At 39.2% G+C, this 16,847-nt stretch overlaps 2 protein-coding genes across 4 annotated transcripts; one reads left to right on the top strand and one right to left on the bottom strand.

The window, feature by feature from the left end:
• The first annotated feature begins 283 nt into the window (after positions 1-283).
• hspb8 (heat shock protein b8) lies at positions 284-12,049 on the top strand. Its single transcript, XM_061038389.1, has 3 exons — positions 284-1,032; positions 4,475-4,538; positions 10,087-12,049. Exons 1-3 carry the CDS (start codon positions 603-605, stop codon positions 10,259-10,261), a joined length of 669 nt encoding a protein of 222 aa, XP_060894372.1. The 5' UTR covers positions 284-602; the 3' UTR covers positions 10,262-12,049.
• Positions 12,050-12,774: 725 nt separating this feature from the next.
• si:dkey-1k23.3 (heat shock protein 67B1) lies at positions 12,775-15,994 on the bottom strand. 3 transcript variants are annotated; one of them, XM_061038384.1, is made up of 5 exons: positions 15,849-15,994; positions 15,365-15,735; positions 14,910-14,973; positions 14,549-14,669; positions 12,775-13,470 (listed from the first exon to the last, which is right to left on the bottom strand). In XM_061038384.1, exons 2-5 carry the CDS (start codon positions 15,729-15,731, stop codon positions 12,946-12,948), a joined length of 1,077 nt encoding a protein of 358 aa, XP_060894367.1. In that variant the 5' UTR covers positions 15,732-15,735; positions 15,849-15,994; the 3' UTR covers positions 12,775-12,945. The 3 variants fall into 3 exon arrangements, with proteins under 3 accessions (XP_060894367.1, XP_060894370.1, XP_060894368.1); XM_061038387.1 differs by having other exon boundaries at positions 15,365-15,767; positions 15,849-15,972; XM_061038385.1 differs by lacking the exon at positions 15,849-15,994 and having other exon boundaries at positions 15,365-15,842.
• Positions 15,995-16,847: the final 853 nt, after the last annotated feature.

The raw sequence follows: 16,847 nt of genomic DNA, 5'->3' as shown, positions 1-16,847 counted from the left end.
GAGGGGGCTCCAGCTCTGCATGAGTGACATGTGGACAGCAACTTTATTTGGGGAAAAGGAGGCTGGTCTTTGGTCAGCTGTTGCGACTGCACACTGCAAAAAATATCAGCGTAAGCAAGGAATTTGTACTCAATTTAAGACTATAAGACATTTAAGACACTAATAACATGCTGGTAAAGTTGAATTGTATTATATTAAGTAATTTATTTATCAAGTTTTCTCTTCTTTAAAGATTTAAATGTTGTATAGAACTTTTTTATGGTTGTTTTTTTTGCAGTGTGCATGCTCTTCAGATCCTCCCAGCACTTTCCGGACACTTCCTCTGTACTGGATCATCGTCTGGGAAATCACTGACCAGTATAAAACCCAGAGCCAGGGGGGGATTCACTTTAAGGAAAGGCTGTGCATCTTCAGGAGTTCGTGTTGAATCGACGGGAGACTGATTGCGTAACGGTGATGTGCGTAATCCGAAAGACATCAAGTTTTACAACGCATAGATAACAGTAGTAATACTTTTGATTTTCAACTTTAACGTTCAGTTCGAGTTTTTCTTTTGGCACAAAAACCAAAACTTTTCACTGGTTTTGAGCTGCACACAGGATATGGCAGAGGGCGACTTCTACACGATGGGAAACCGGCAAAGGTTTCCCAGGGATCCGTTTGGAGAGTCGCCGTTCAGAGATCAGTCTCCGTTCAGGGATCAGCTCGCGTCTCGGTTTATGGAGGAAGACTTTGGTATGCCACATTTTCCCGATGAGCTGGCGATGGACTGGCCGGGATGGGCTCGGCCGGGCCGGCTCAGCACGCGCCTGACTCCGTCGCCTTTCAGCAGCAGTATACGCACAGGTTTCCCCGCGCGACAGTCCACGGGAGGAGGCCCCGCGCTGTACACCAGCAGGTACGGAGAGCCCTCCTCCCGGGGTTCACCCGTTACCACCGGGGGGGAACCTTGGAAAGTTTGCGTGAACGTGCACAGCTTCAAAGCAGAGGAACTAAACGTGAAAACGAGAGACGGATTTGTAGAAGTGTCAGGTGAGTTGGGTGCTGACTCAGAGGTCAGAACTAAATGTCAACATGTTTTTCTTACTATTTGTACGGCTGTCATGTAATAGGCTAAATGACTGGAAGTCAGTGTAAAACCACCTGATGATGTCCTACTGTGACAGCCAGCAGTTCAGATAACACGGGGAAACAGATTATCATTAAATGCTTTTAGTTCATTAGGCATTTAAATGAGTATTTAATCAATGCACAGAAAGAAAAAATATATTGAAACAACATTATGACAATAATAAATACATTTTTAAGGGTGTACTTTAAGGCTGGGTATTTCCCACAAACCCAAGATACCTTTCAGATACAGAGGCCACAGTTGTTGAGAATAACAGCAGAGGCATAAGGATCCTACAACTTCAAACACTTCTATTCAGCTCCTCAGAGATCCTGGAAATACACTCAAATATTTTAATCCCAGAGCTATATCTAACGTGTGATTGTGAACTGCACCATAGATAAATTGTCTTTCAAAACTGTCATCACAGCATTACAGCCATATCCATTCTGTAACATCTGCATGGATACAAGTATTTGCAAGGAGCACATGACGATATATTGCCATATCGATTTTTTTGAGCACAGCCATCAAGGACATGGAAGGCCATGCCACCAGTACTGCTAATTGGAATTTCATGGTTTAAATACTTTAATTTAATAACAAATTGTAAATGTTCAGTATCTATAAATGTGATTTTGAGACAAAGATTACAACATTTTAATTGAAGTTTGTTTTTCTCTGCTGAATTGTGTTTCTGGCTCTGTGGAAAAGAACAGAAACAGCTTTTAGCTGTTCACTTGTGGATATAAAAGTGAACAGAAAACATATTAAACATGTTAAAGTTTATTATAACAAACAAAAATGTATATCCAAAGACAATTTGCACTATAATTCTAGGGCTAACCTGTTGCAGCGTGTGATTTAAGAACATCTTCTGACTCCTGACCTCAATATTACAACGTTTTACGTGTTTTCTATATGTTAAACACACAATGAATCATATGTAAAACTCATAATAAATAAAAGCCCTCTTTTAAATGTAACAAAGGATGATATACACATTGCAGAGAGCCTCTCAAGATCCTCACTCAACCTGGCCAAGCAGTATCAGCTAGTTTCCCTTTGCAGCAGTTTGAAGCTCTATAATGAAAGCCTCAGAGGTATAACATGCTCTCCACATTAATGAGTCTTGATATGGAAGAGGCTGACGGATTTTGGGGACTGGGACTTGAATGTTGGCAGGCAGATCCTCAAGCTTAGACACCTGTTTCAGATTCCTGGAGAATCACTCTGAGCTCAATTTAGATTTAAAGCACGGCCCGTGACAACAGTTTCTGTTTACAATGAGACATGCTGCTCGCTGCCATTAAACACCAGAGAGAATGTTCTGGAAATAGGATCACATGGTTACCCTGCTGTCCACATGTAGGTTTTGTTTCTGCTAACATCATCTTTTAGCCATTGATTGTGCGAGTAGCTTGAAGAAATTGCTTCCTCATGTCAGTGCTTCAAAGATAAAAATGAATTGCAGGGATACCCTGGGCTGGAGGAGGCACAGAGGACAGCAGCCCCCTCCCTAGATCGAAGTTTTTTTATAAACACAATGTTGGTATGCCAGTTGGGTCATTCAATCACCACCATGTTGGGCCGGCTAGTCAGAGTGACTCAACCCTGTTCTAAAAGTGAGACAGGCAGTTACACACATGGTTGCACTGTTCAGTACATGAAACTACAAATACTTAACAGAGAACAACTAAGAGTACTCATGACCGTTGTCCCTCTGTGAATCAGTTACTTTTTGCATTTTGTCTTCCTGGTAATATTAACTAAAAACTCAAGGTTGAGTTATTCTTACTCAGGATTTTAACAACATTTTTTATCTCAATGAAAGTTTGTTTTGGACAAAAAAACGCCAGAAATACTTATTTTGTGCACTTTAAACACTTCAAGAAACACTTTTCTGGGCAGCTCCCTCACTCTGGCCTCTCTCCATCCGTTTGTGCATGTGTATAAAAATGTTGAATTTCCCTCGGGATCCATAAAGTATTTATCTATCGATCTATCTAGATTTGTACTGGGCTGAGCTATACATTCAAAAACGGAAACAGACTAATCTGAAACATTTTCCTTCATTGAAATGATAACAATCACAGTTGCCCCTGAAATATCACAGCCCTTTCAGCTTGAAGCTGCATTACTGAAGCTAGTTTGCAGCCCTTCTTTCGGTTTAGTTGGCGCTGGCATGTATTAACACCACATGAACCAATTAACGTTGCTCACTGTAAAACCAAATCATTTAGCTGAAAGACACCAATATGTTCACCAAAACTAAGCAGAAGTTGTTAATTCCCAGTTAGTTTGCAACACCTTTTGCATGTAGACATTAGATATTAGACACAACTTTAAAGAAGTTTCAATAAACTACATTTTTAGTATGATACGTTGAGAAACAACGCAAGTTCCCCCACAGATGTACAAATGTTTTTAAAATAAAGCATAATCGGCATATGTGAAGATCACTAAACTTATTAGGACATCGTGTATCACAAAAAGATTTCCTCCCAGCACATCCTATTTTGTGTAGAACATCTTGAACTTGGCATCTCTGTCACTAAAGACTTAAAAACAAGAAGAGATTACGCCTTGTGAGATCGCTCTCTGACCAAACCTTCATTGTTGATGACATGTTTAGTGAAATAATCAGACGGCCAGTTTCAAGTCATGATGAGGTTTTCATTTTGAACTCATGACTCATTTCACTGGTGATCTTAGAACAAACCCTCTGGAGTTTTTATTCCAACCTCGTTCTCTGGTGGAGTCCAGCACTTGCGGTGGGCAGAGACGTCACTGTGTGGGTGTTGGGTTGCACATAGCCGAGCCTTGAAGGCAGAATGGGGGTCGAGGGGTGGGGCAGGCCACACTGCAGGCTGCAGGCGGTGATATTTAGCCGCCCCAGAGCAGCTGCTAACTAACCCCAGAGAGAGAGCGAGAATGAGAGAGAGACCATGATCAGAATATGAGTGTGTTCTGTCATTCGAGTTGTTGTTGTCTTGGAAGAAAGTTAAGAGAAAAAAAAGAGATTGTTACATCATTTTAACACATTCATTGTAACCCACCCAGAGATCGCAAAACAAAAACACAGCATCGATGGAGCAATGGAAAACTCCTGTACTGTGTGCCAAATGATGTCATTAGCAATGTGTTTGTCCAGTTACACTCTGATTTTAGTTGTTGAGGTTTAAATTGTTAAGACATGAATATACGACAAATGTTGAGTTAACTTGTCAGAAGGACAGTCATTTATGATCAATAGTTGGATCAATTGTATTGCACAATGTTAAACCTTGAAATCACATCTGGAAGTCAAGCTTACTCAACTCATTCACTTGTTTGCTGATGTTTTTTTTTTTTTTTTAACAGGAAAACATGAAGAGAAGCAGGAAGAAGGAGGCATCGTGACAAAGAATTTCACAAAGAAGATTCAGTGAGTATCATTTCAGGGAACTCTGTATCACAATGAATGATACCTGCACATTCTCTGCAGCTTCACTTCTTGTTTTATACTCTCCTTTCTATGGTATGGGCACGAGGGGATCGCGAAATCTAGAGCTTCTATTTTTAGTTGTGCGTCTGCTCTTTGAGCTGATGTGACTCTGAAGTTTTGATTTTTACAGTGGTAGTGTAAAATGAATCTAGGTAACAGTACTCCCCTCACATTTAATGGCCTTAGAGGTTTCTTTTAAACTGTCAACGTTTCTTTCTACAGTTTGTGTTTTCACTAAAATACAAAGAGTGTATCCTTGAGGTCTACAAAACAATATTGTCCTTTGTCAAAAAAACAATTGTGAAACTTTTTTTTAAAACTTCAACTTTACTTGGTTTGCGTATTGCTGCGTTTCTTGATGTATAACTACATGTCGAAAGTGTTCAATTCACTCTCAAAACAGATCCCATTAAGGACACATAGCGTCACAGCACTACTAGTGGTACCTTTGATTGATAGATTGATTGATATATTTACTTTATTGATCCCATCCTGGGAAATTGTGGAAATCAAAATAATTTCTGTGATTTCTATACCTGTTGGTTCAGTCATTAGTTTGGGGTCATAATATGGATCTAAGGGAGGCAACGATAATGAGGTACAAAATGATATTCAAACAGTGAAACATAAAACTGTAGTTATTCTTCTCAGTCACTTGAAGTCCTTCTTTTTCACTTTTTTCTCTGTTGTTTTTTTGTTGCTGCTGAAGAAAAGAAGAAAAATAATTTCTTCAATTGCTTAAATAGTGCTTTTTGTATACATAGCTTATTTATTCAATAGTCTGAGTTTATTGAACTTATTGCTTTATTTCTTATTACATTTCAAATCTATTTCTATTTCTATTTAAATTCCTTTATTTCGACTGCTATATTTTGTATTAGAGAAACTGTAATGCCCGCATTTTCCCGTGGGGATTGATGAAATATTTCTGATTTTGATTCTGAAAAGTTACATTTCTAGATAACTCACAATTGATTTGAATTACACGTTCCAGTGCAGTAACATATTACAAACATGAAACCATCAAACACACTATCACCTTAATGCTGGTTTATCAGACGCTCCAAACTATAGACACTGACAAACAACAACGCTTACTAACTGAAGTACAACACTACAAGTAGAAATGTTGTGTAGCAAAGAACTGTGCCCCTGTCTTACATATTGTAGACTTATCACATTCTAACTCTAACAAACAAGCCAAATAAGTTTTCCAGAAGCTGCTTGGCTCTCTGCTCGTTTAATTGGCCAGTGTGAAGACTTCAAACAGCAGCACTAATCGCTGGTGCGAATAGCCGTCTGGCTGGCGCGTCACTCAAAGTTCTGCTAATTTCCTGTTAGCTAATTAGTAAGCAGTTGTGCTAGCTGCGCACCGTTCATATCACAAGCCTTTTAATTGGAAGCCCTTGGATCCGACCAGCCGAGCAAAACCTAAAACCACTGACACACTGAGTATATAGAGGAAGTGGGGGGACGGGGGGTTCTGGTGTTGTGGGGAATGAAGAGGGGGTCATATATAAATAACTGGCCTGGATATCCAAATCCTCTAGTTACATTAAAGGCAGAGATAGCACAGAGAGGTCACAATATTGTAGCTGAAGTATTTGAGAATGTTCTTTTAATTGCGGTGCCGCTACTACTTTTAATCTCTTGTGCTGATGTTGTAATAAAGCGTATGTTTTATAGTTACAGCTGCAAGCGGTGATCTGACCAAAATATGATAAGCCTATGAAACAAAACACATAGAGAGGAAACCAGTGAGTTCACACCTTTATAGCTTTTGATCTGTCACTCAAAAAAGGTGTGCTAATTGATTAAAACAACTTGGTAACATTGAAATAAGCATTTGAGGCCCATCAAGCTTAAATGATCCAATATCTCATATATATAGCCAAACGTTCTTGAAAAGAATTTGAACCTTATCACTCAACATTTGAGTGAGTGTCTCTTTTTTTATTTATTATTAAACATTATTATAGCTTATTTAACATTTAACTGAATATTTAGGGGATTAGGACCTTACACAAGACAAAAAGGCAATCTGAAGATCCATATTTTCTGATTTACATTAAATAATTCATTTATCCTTACGTCTTCATTTTGAGGAATGGTTTCGCGTGAAATATTATAATTACTGTGAAATACTGTGATTTTTTTTTCCCATAAATCTACAGTCATGTGCAAGTTAATTTTACAGCAGGTTATGATAGGACTTTAACTGTACGTGCATTTATGACTATATAAACATAGTTTTTGTCAGTGTGTATGAGTTGTAAAAGTTTAGAATTTTAAAGTTGTGTGGAACCGGAAACGTTTATTCAGAAATACCAGGATAACTTTGGTAAATGTAACTCCTGTATTTATCATCTTTGAGTCAATGCATGTTGATTCCCTATAGCCTGGGGAGATAGAATCTAATTAAAGATAGAAAATACTGATGTTAAACAAGTACAACAGGATCCAAGGTTGGATTTTTCTTTTTAAAGAAGTGAGAGATTTCTCAGTTATCAACCTTGTCTGGTGTTGTTACATCAGTTCTGAGAACAAAGATAAGCAGCAGCAACGCCCACCTGCTAACATGTGACAGTCTGAAGTGTGAGTGGTTTGTTATTTATGTATCTCTTGTTCTGCCTCTGTTTCTATCCTGATGAGACACATGATACTACCGGACTGACTCAGGCCACGTGTGCTCTGTGTCTGGGGTGTGGGGAGGAGGGGTTCATTGGTTACACACTTGTTTTACACACCACACACACTCAGTGGACACACTCTCATTTTCTTGTTCTGATGTTCATCGCTTTGGAAAAATGCGTCTGCTAAATTAATTGTAGAATTGTAGCATTCTTCGATCTCAGCGCTTTGACTCGCACGACAGCACGGGGGGGGGGGGGGGGGGGGGAATCGGGGGGTCGGACTGCTTTTTGGCAGGTGTACAAAATCAATGCGTAAGATAAAAAAAGTGTGTTTGCCAAAGGTACTGTAAATAAACTCAAGAGCCGGACAGATCAGGTTTCTGATGGAGTCACACTCAATGAGCCAGCTAAAAGATTTGACTTTGTCAGGCAGAGCAACTTTTCTTCACATTTATTGGCTGTTTGAGAGAAGGTGGGGGTCTACTGAAACATTATTAGCCCTGTGTATGTGTGACAAGATCTGGAAATAAAAAATATATTTTTACATTTATAATCTCTAACTCTAAAATCAGATATTTAAAATAGCTTTTTCCTTTATTTAGTATCTTCATGGCTCCCTTAATCATAATCACATGGCAGCTATTTTCCTCTGATGTCATACTTATGGATGACTATGCTATAATGTTGTACTGATTGAATCATATTGCAAGTTATACATTATGATAATCCACAACTTCACTTGGGAAGTTTTTCTCTTAAAGGCTTTATATGTGAGTTTTTACACTTACATATAATAGAAATCAAGTATATCCTCTGAAAATAACTCTGTGAGTAATGACTGTCTACAATGGGTGTAACACCCGAGTCCCACTGTCTGTGATGTTTTCCGAGTTTTCTGAGTCATATTTTCAGTTTGTTTACATCGCCTGGACGGCCGGCTGACTCCTCCCCTCGCGTATAAAAGTTGTTTAATTGAGGGACTAGAGAAAAGAAGAATAACATACTGTACTCACTGCTTAACTGCGTTTCTATATCATGGTCATTTCTGGTAAATTTACATGCAGTGTGAAGATACGAGCATAATAAAAATCGCTAGTAGCATGCTAACACAACAATGCACCGCAAGTTGTTTTGGTTTCATGCTGGTGCTCAAGGGCGACATCTGCTGGATCAAAAAATCGCATATAAAGCCTTTAAGTAGAGCCCTCTTTTATAAACTGGATGCCCTTCTTTTAGAAGATCACTAATTTAGATGAGAATGTGGTTTTTGGTTTTGACTGAAACAACTATTGCATTTGTTTCCCATAATATTTCCTTTAGGCATTAATGGCCTTGAAAGGATGAGAATAACGTTACAGAGAACCACTTCCTGCAATTTTTTGACGTAATGCACTGGCTATGTCTACATTTCATTTACTTTGGTCCTATTGTCAGACTCAGTGTTTCTGTTATTAATACAACCTTCTTCTGTTAAACTCTTTTCCCACCTACTTCCATATTTTTAACTATTTCTTAACTTGGGTTGGGTCTTGAGGAGGTTGTTGTGAAAGTGTTCTTGTATAGCTCATTGAGACACGGTGATGTGATATTTGTCTTCCAAAATAGACCTGACATAACCTCTCAGTCCGTCTGATATTCTATGAGGCAAAATGTTTAGTCGCTTCTGACTTGTATTTCTCAGTGGAGTGGGAAGCCATGCAGTAGAGGGTCCTCTCTAATTAAATGGAGGGTAAAGCCCTGTCTGCTCCTCTGAACAGGGCAGCCTGATGTTTATATTATATCCCAGAGACACTTGGCCGCTCACACAGAAAACCTACAATACCCATATTTGGCCACACTGTCGGACAAAGAACAGCCTTGATCTCTGCGCTGCCTCTACTGCTGCTTTTAAAGGACTTTCATTCCAGAGGGAGAAGCTAAAGTTGACATCACTTTTATAATCAAATAACAACCAGTTTAATCATTTAAGATCATGAACCATGTGCCCTAAATTGTATTCATGGTTTAACAGAAACGAAGACTTACGTAATTAATCACTGGCTGGTTTTCTCCATTAACACTTTTTATTTCTTTCAGGTTTTGGTCGACAGTTACTCTACTTTTCCTTCAAAAATACTTGACACAGTTAGCGAAACTGTTTAAAAAAGTTTAGCTTGATGAGTGTCAAAAACTAAGCAGAGTTTAAAAAAAATAAAAAATAAAAAAACTCCAGTGATAAATTAAGCTTAGTCATACTTTCCAGGTTTGGAAAGTATGCAACTAGAAATTAACAAGTGTTCAATCTATGCAGACAACACTCTTTAACTTGAAGCTCCTTTTTTTCACCTGGATCATTTCCCCCTCCCTCTGTTGCAGTGCTGAAGGCTTTTAAATGAAAACTCCTTATGGCTTTTAGTTCATCTCCCATGGTGTGAGGTGGTTTTTTTTTTTGTTAGTTTGGAAGGAGTGCTAGCCGAGGAGAAGACGTGAGCTTTTTTTAATAACAGTCTAAATCCAGAGCCAAGTTCTTTTTTTCCCCTCCTGTGGATATACAGCACTAGAATTATCTGACTGCAGGCTGTTTATGGGTATTGACAAAGTGTCAGTGAAGAATCAGAGCACTTAACAATGTTCGCAGAGCAGCTCTTACGGTGGAAAATGTCATAGAGTTTTGCATGACCTCTAAGCAGGAACTGAACTGTGTCTGTGGGCTGTTTCTCTTCCTTATTTCATTCCTCCCACTCGCGCTTTTACATTTATGTACAACACACACAGGGAAAGTAAACTTCTGCCACTCTTAACATCTAAACTTCAATCTGAGAACTATAAAAAACACACTCAAACCAACTTTTTTCCTCTCACTTTTCTTCTGTCAGGATTCCGATAGATGTGGACCCGCTCACCGTTTTTGCCTCCCTGTCCCCTGAGGGAGTCCTCATCATCGAAGCCCGGCAGACGCCTCCGTATTCCCTCTTCAGCAATGAGGGCTCGCAGGGGGCTGAATCGCTTGAGGTGGAGGCGCCAAAGCCCCAGGAGGGACCTGTAGTCTAGAACCCCAAAAAGCATTCAAGCACAACAAAACATGAAATGTTTGGCCTTCTGCTTTATAGTGTTTGACACCTGGAATGCTAAAGTGTAAAATGTGCAAAAAAACACCCTTTGTGATACGATTTTCAAAGTTGCAAAGGCAAAATGTTTTTGTATAAAAGCAGATAATTAAGAGACACAGGCGAGACAAGAGGCAAAAACTTAAGATGTTTATTTTTCTCCCTTGTCTCCATGTTGTCATCTATAACAATGATTACAGACCAGCTGGTATTCCATGTTTGTACCCTTAAATTTCAGTTACACATTGGATTAAATTAAATATAAAATCCCGCCTGCATGATGAAAACTGCTTTATCCTGATTAGATTTAATTCAGAGCCCTTCAAAAGGTATGAGATGACATTTTAATAAACAGAACTCTTCTGGATATATTCATGAAAACCATACAAACAGATAAAAAAAAAAAAAGGAAGAAATCAGACAATATACCGGGCAGCTGATTTATCAGTTGATAGAACTTAAACATTTGACTAGTGTAATGTGAAATTTGAATAGTGTAATGACGAGTGTTTGAAATTCTATTTATTCTATTTCATTGTTGATCTTTAAATCACTATGTATAATTTCATATTGATTGTTCCACTACTACTAGGTGAGTCATTAAAGAATTGAGAGTATCTTCAGAATAGCAGTACAGATACATACTGAGTTACAGCGAGTTACTGTTTTAATTTCAATTTTAATACAATTTTTAAAAATTGTAAACCTGTTTCCTAATAATATGCAATGAATCCAGTTGAACAGTATTTATGTCAAGCATATTGTATTTGATTTAAAAAAATAATAATAATAATAATGTGCCTTATTTGACTTGAGTGCCTTGACCTCTTGTGTCACAGTTGTTGCTCTTCTGAGTTAATGAATGTCACTTAAAGCAACTATATGTAGGAATTTGGTTTGGAGTGCTTTAGTGCCCTCTGAAAGTCTCTGAGAGCAACTGCACTGTCATAAGCAAACATGTTGTTTGAAGCTATGGAAGAGAACCATGCTGACTGACAAGGCACAGTGAAATCAATGGTCTTTTGCCCAAATATGACTCTGCAAGCATTTTCAGCCGGTTGTTTGCGGACTGTTTGCAGGTGGAGTATTGTGTTATCATGATATCTAAAGGCCGTAGCTTAAAGGCTACATTGGAGAGGGTAATTAGTTTGTAAGGTCCCAAACTTTAAAGCTAAAGTGACAACTGTTTGTCGTAAGATGGATTTATTTATTTATTTGTTTGCAAACCTGAGACATAACTTGTGTATGAACTAGTGCCAAGGCCCTATGCAATTCTCGCAAGATGACCTCAGCACGCTGCAAAATTTGCATACTGCAGAAAACAAGCGATCAGGCAACACAGTGGGCCCTGTTGAAAGTTATTGTGCAATTGAATAGACATGTGAAACTTCTATTTAAAAGTGGAAAAGTTACATATGGTTGCTTTAAACTGACAAGAAACAAAAGTCTTTTGTGTCTTCATTAGGGGGTGAATTGTGTGCATTAATATGTTATCTACCATGTCTATTGTAAATATACTGTAATATGTGACAAATCATTATGAATATTAGTCTGAAGTGTTCATGGTTTTGAAATAGGGTTTGAATTTTCTTTTCTATTTGAGCATTCAGAAGGACAGCTGCATGACTGTTGGAGAGGACAGACTGATTTTTATGCCAAAGACGTAAATTCCCTTCCCTCCTCTTCTGCTGATGTCTTTGTATCGGCTGATGCAATAAAACTGTCCAGCCAATCTTGCAGTGTGTCTTAACATCTGTGTCTTTTCATTGAGAACCTTGCCACTCAAAGGCCTGGTTCCAGGGATCCCGTAGTGTTATTGTTGAGTAACAGTATGAATTGGGCAGCAGATTAACAGAGGGTTTAGTGCTGGGTGAGATTGGACCACAGGAAGGCAACACTGCCAGACCTTTTGTTTACAAGTGCAAAAATTGGGGTGGTTCCATTGCATGTCATGTGATGCAAAATAATCTCTGTGTATTGGAATCAAAAGGGATGATCAGTTTGAATTTAAGTTTCCAAACTGGAGTTGCTCGATAAAAACGACAAAGGGCTTTCACAGTTCTTGGCTTTGCAACGGCACCGCATTGTGTGATATTCTCGCTATTATAAAGTGTTGTATTTATTGGTATTAGACGGTAAGTGTGGACTTGAGCTGCCATGGCAACAGCATCATTGGAATCAGGCCAGTTTCTCCTTGGGCAAGTTACTCATGTAGAAGTGACTAATGCACAGCTGTGCAAACGTATAGTATCTGATTAATGTCAAAACCTCTTAGTTGAAACAGCAGGGAAATTAATCTCTTTTTTAATTTTGCTCTCACATATTTTCAGAGGTAATTATGAATAGGGTGTTCCTGAATGTGATTGTTTATTCATTACAACAGTTGCAACCACAATGCATTGTAATTAAGATAGGAGGTAAAAGCATGAGGAAATAATGAGTCTCACTGACACAATATTTACCATTTTCATTTGCTTTTTGCTTTATTGGAGCTCCAAAGACAGCATGATTATATGATTTTTAATTCTATCCACTTAATGCATTTGTAGAAATAGCACAAGGTAACTAAGCAGGCCATGCAACTATTTATCGGTATGAGATTTGAATTTGTTTAAGATTTTCACATTTCTACTTAGTGTGTTCTTGTTTTATGTCAGGAGCCTCCAGCTGCTGGCTCAGGACCTTGCTCGGTGGACCCTTGCCCAGCTCTGGTTCCTCGGGATGAATCATTTCCACAGCAGCCTCCTCTGTGCCTGCCATTACCTGGATCTCTTCATCCAGGTCTGGCTCTTTGTGTTCTTGCTGTTTGGACAGGTCTTTGTCTGGGTGCGCTTGGCTTTCAGGGTCTTCATGGTGCTTTAAAGAATCTGGAACACTCTCTGTGCTTTCGCCAGTTGCAGCTTCTGAAGGGTGGGATATTCCAGGTGGCTTTTCATGGGTCTCCTTCTCTTGTTCCTTCCTCTCTTCATGCTGTTGAAATCCAGCAGCAGAGCTGTCTGGGTGTGCCTGATCACCACGGACCTCTACTGGAGACTCATCCCCATAATCCTCTGCACACGTACTGTCTGGGTCCTCTGGTGCTCTGCTGTTATCTGGGTTTGTATCAGGAGCTTCATATTGCTCCTTTATTTCTCCTGCTGCCTCCATCTCTACCTGTAATAGAGCATTAATGTGTAGAAAATGTCATCAATGTAATAAATTATTCTTTCTAATTAAAGGTTAGCTACCTCCCCTTTCATGCCCCACCTAATTACTGAAATTGCATGGCTGTCCTTTCATTGGTAGGATATTGAAAATGGTAACAATCAGGAGATATTGTCCACCGCAAAATCCTTTAAAATAAATGGTTTGGCATTTTGGAAAATGTGTTTACTTGTTTTGGTGAATTAAATGGTGAATACCATTCACATGTCTGATAAGTATTTCAGAATGCTTAGCTTAGCTAAAGACTGGAAAAGGGTGGAGGCCACTAGTCTGGCTCGTTGAAGATAAAAAAAAAAAAAACACCTTTATGGCACACTAATTAAACCCAACAAATTCGAAAAGGGTTTCACGTGTTGTTGAAGAGAGGCCAATAAATAGTCTGTAACCCTGTAACTTGTTGTTATTACACTCTTTCTGTTGGGGTTAAATAAATATTTTTTTTATCATACCCTGTATGAATGAAGTGGATGAAGCCTTTAGTTTAAAAAAAAGAAGATTATACAGAAGGGCCTTACATCTGCATTATTTCAATAGGCCCGTAGGGAGCAACTACACAAAAATATTTATAGAAACCATATGATTTATACAATTTAAGCCGAGTTTATTGCCTTCATTACAAGTTTCAAGTCTTTAATGCAGCATGATGTCTGTTTTAAAAAAACAAGGTCCCACAACTTCTGGCAACAAAAAAAAAGACAGAGACAGCCAAATGCCAAACTTGGGGCTTCAAAACAGTCATCCTTTAACAAATGGATGATGTCAGTTCAGATATGCCCACTTTTTCTTAGATATTCCCTAAATATAAGGTGTTAATAAGGTCTAGTGGTCCTATAGAGCAGATGTTCCTTTGAAGAGATTAAGGCAGGCTGTTTCAATATGTCGCCATTCTTTATGCTAAGCTATGCTAACTTGTTTCATGTTTATAGATCAACATTTACATTCATTCAACTCTTAAAGAAAGCAAGTGAAGCTATACATGAAAGTGTCTATATATTCCTTTAAAAATGTATTTTCCAGGTTTAGTCACCTTTATGGGTATAATGATGACTGCAGGAACAGATGTTTCAGGAACTGGAGCTTCCACAGTCAGGATACCATCAACAGAAAGTGTGGATGCAATTTTGGAAACATCAATCTCAGCCGGGAGCCTGAAAAAGACAGAACTCTGTTCACCATGTCTTTACATGCAAAGTGGCCGTGTTTTCAAATACTGACACTGATGTACATGATATCTAATTTTTCAGCTCAGTGAGCACATTACAGACTGGAAACTGTTAAAAGGACTTACCTTTAGTGCTGCATTCTCCAATGCTGACTGGTGTTTGTAAAGGCTCAAAAAGTGGATATATTTCTTTGTCTGTATTTAGATCAGTGTTTACTTTGCATACCTGTATTTCCTTGTAAAACATCTGGCAATAAATCCATGCTCATCTGGCCTCTCCTCATGTTTCCCTGGGGATGGATTACCGTTTATGGGGAGGAATGTGAGGACACACAGAGGAATCAGGAAACACAGTGAAAACCACTCAACGCAGAAATTAATTTCTGACACAGAGCAGTGATTTCCCAGGGCACATTATTTAAGCAGCGTTCTAATTTTGTTACATTCAGCTTCCTCGCCGTCCTCGTTCAGTTTCAAGGGATTTATTCTCTGAACTGTGGAAGAAGTCTATTTAGATAACTGTGTTACTCTTTGGGATAAAAATATTAGATAAACCAGATTATTAATACTTCAATGCAAGAAGAAACTATCTTGTGTATAAAAGTAATTAGCAGTCTTAATAAAGTGAACTTTAACCAACTGTTTAATTAACAGAGCCATGAGCAAATTAGTGTTCTGTACCTCCAACCTCCAGGAATCCGTCACTGACGCTGAGACTAATCTCAGAGGGGGAGAAGTGAGCCACGTCCAGGCTGACCTGCCACTTGTACTGCTCCTTACTCATCTCCTGCCTGGGATGATGCATCGCAGCAGAGATGTAGGGCACAAACAGGGGAGCGGGTATGTACCCTGGCCAGGAAGAGGCTGCCAAACTCCTCTGGAGCAGCTCCACATCCACCCACTTAGGGTCTCGAGGCTCCAGGAAAGGAGGCAGGCCAACATCCTGACTGAAAAGACGGCTGGACTGCCACCATTTTCTCATGGGGTACCAGGGGGCGTCCCTGCCGTACTGCCCACATGACTGCTCCGTCTTTTCCTGCCCACTCATTTTTCTAGAAAAAAAAAAAATACAGGGGAAAAAAACCTATTGAGTCATTTGAAAAATGGCAGCTCTTTTATGACGATAGTAAGCAAATGACTTCTGGACTATTTAAGGTTTACTCACTTAAATTTCTGCAATTAAAACCTCAGCATGAGTGAGGGATGAGTGTTGTACCCCAAAGCTAAGAATGATGAGACAGAGAGTTCTCTCAGGGGCTTTATATACTGCTTCTGTCTGTTCAGCACTTACACACTCATGTCGATGAGAAGGGTGTGTGAGCATGGGTTGATGGGTGTGGATGGGAGGACTTTACCTCTTGCTGGCCTGAAATAGTTACCAGACTAATTAGTTGTATTTATAACTTTTTAGCTCACAATTGCAAAATGGCAAGCAGTTGGTCGAAGCTTTTATGTGTGTGAACTGTTGCATCTTTTCCCTGAAGACGGTTCCTCTCACATCCCAGTGAACTGTATTCTGTCAGCAGTGACTCGACTCCTCAGTCTTGTCATGAGTCAGTGATGATGTCCCTTCCCTTCTGTGTTTCACCCCTCAAAGGACACACAGTAGAAGCCGTTTGTCTGGAGCATGAAATACTTCTACTACACGCTGAGAAGGACCCAGAATGGGTTTTTTTTTTTGTTTGTGTTATCTGAGAGTGTCAGTGGTATGTGTGTGTGTACTGAGTGTGCAAAGCTCTCTTCCACTCCATTTTTTGTTCGCTGTGCAGTTTCAACAGGATTATTATTGTCCCCTCCTTTATCAAGTGTGACAGACTTGTCACTGTTTCATTTTTAGAGCCGTGTGCCCTGAGATTTTGGTGTACTGTCCATTGGAGCACAAAACAGATTGAACCGATGTTTCTGACGCGTTGTGTCAATCCTCAGCCGCGGATTCTGTCAGTGGTGCGAGAGGTTCAATTTGGGATTCTTTGCTACCGCTTTAGTTGCCCCAAAGATTAGTTGGGTCTTCTGTTTAAACCATCCATCAGGTTAACAAGAAAGTCAAGTTTGTCCATGGTGTGTCATGTTCATGTTGTTCAGCAGGAGCTGCTTCAAAAGGAAAGTTTGAAATAAATCAGAGCATAAATATTAAACTTATTTCCTTTTTTGATGGCGATTATTG

This window comes from Labrus mixtus, chromosome 5 (genome assembly GCF_963584025.1).
Source record: "Labrus mixtus chromosome 5, fLabMix1.1, whole genome shotgun sequence".
NCBI lineage: Eukaryota > Metazoa > Chordata > Actinopteri > Labriformes > Labridae > Labrus > Labrus mixtus.
Note: the sequence above shows the minus strand (reverse complement) of the source record. Positions and strands in the feature narration are given on the sequence as shown.

Excerpts from the sequence above, each read along its gene's own strand:
- hspb8 (XM_061038389.1), top strand. The coding sequence starts at position 603 with ATGGCAGAGGGCGACTTCTACACGATGGGAAACCGGCAAAGGTTTCCC. Across the intron at positions 1,033-4,474 it reads CGGATTTGTAGAAGTGTCAG|GAAAACATGAAGAGAAGCAG; the intron begins GTGAGTTGGGTG and ends TTTTTTTAACAG. Across the intron at positions 4,539-10,086 it reads AATTTCACAAAGAAGATTCA|GATTCCGATAGATGTGGACC; the intron begins GTGAGTATCATT and ends TTCTTCTGTCAG.
- si:dkey-1k23.3 (XM_061038384.1), bottom strand. The coding sequence starts at position 15,731 with ATGAGTGGGCAGGAAAAGACGGAGCAGTCATGTGGGCAGTACGGCAGG. Across the intron at positions 14,670-14,909 it reads TGTTTTACAAGGAAATACAG|GCTCCCGGCTGAGATTGATG; the intron begins GTATGCAAAGTA and ends TGTCTTTTTCAG. Across the intron at positions 13,471-14,548 it reads TCATCATTATACCCATAAAG|GTAGAGATGGAGGCAGCAGG; the intron begins GTGACTAAACCT and ends GCTCTATTACAG.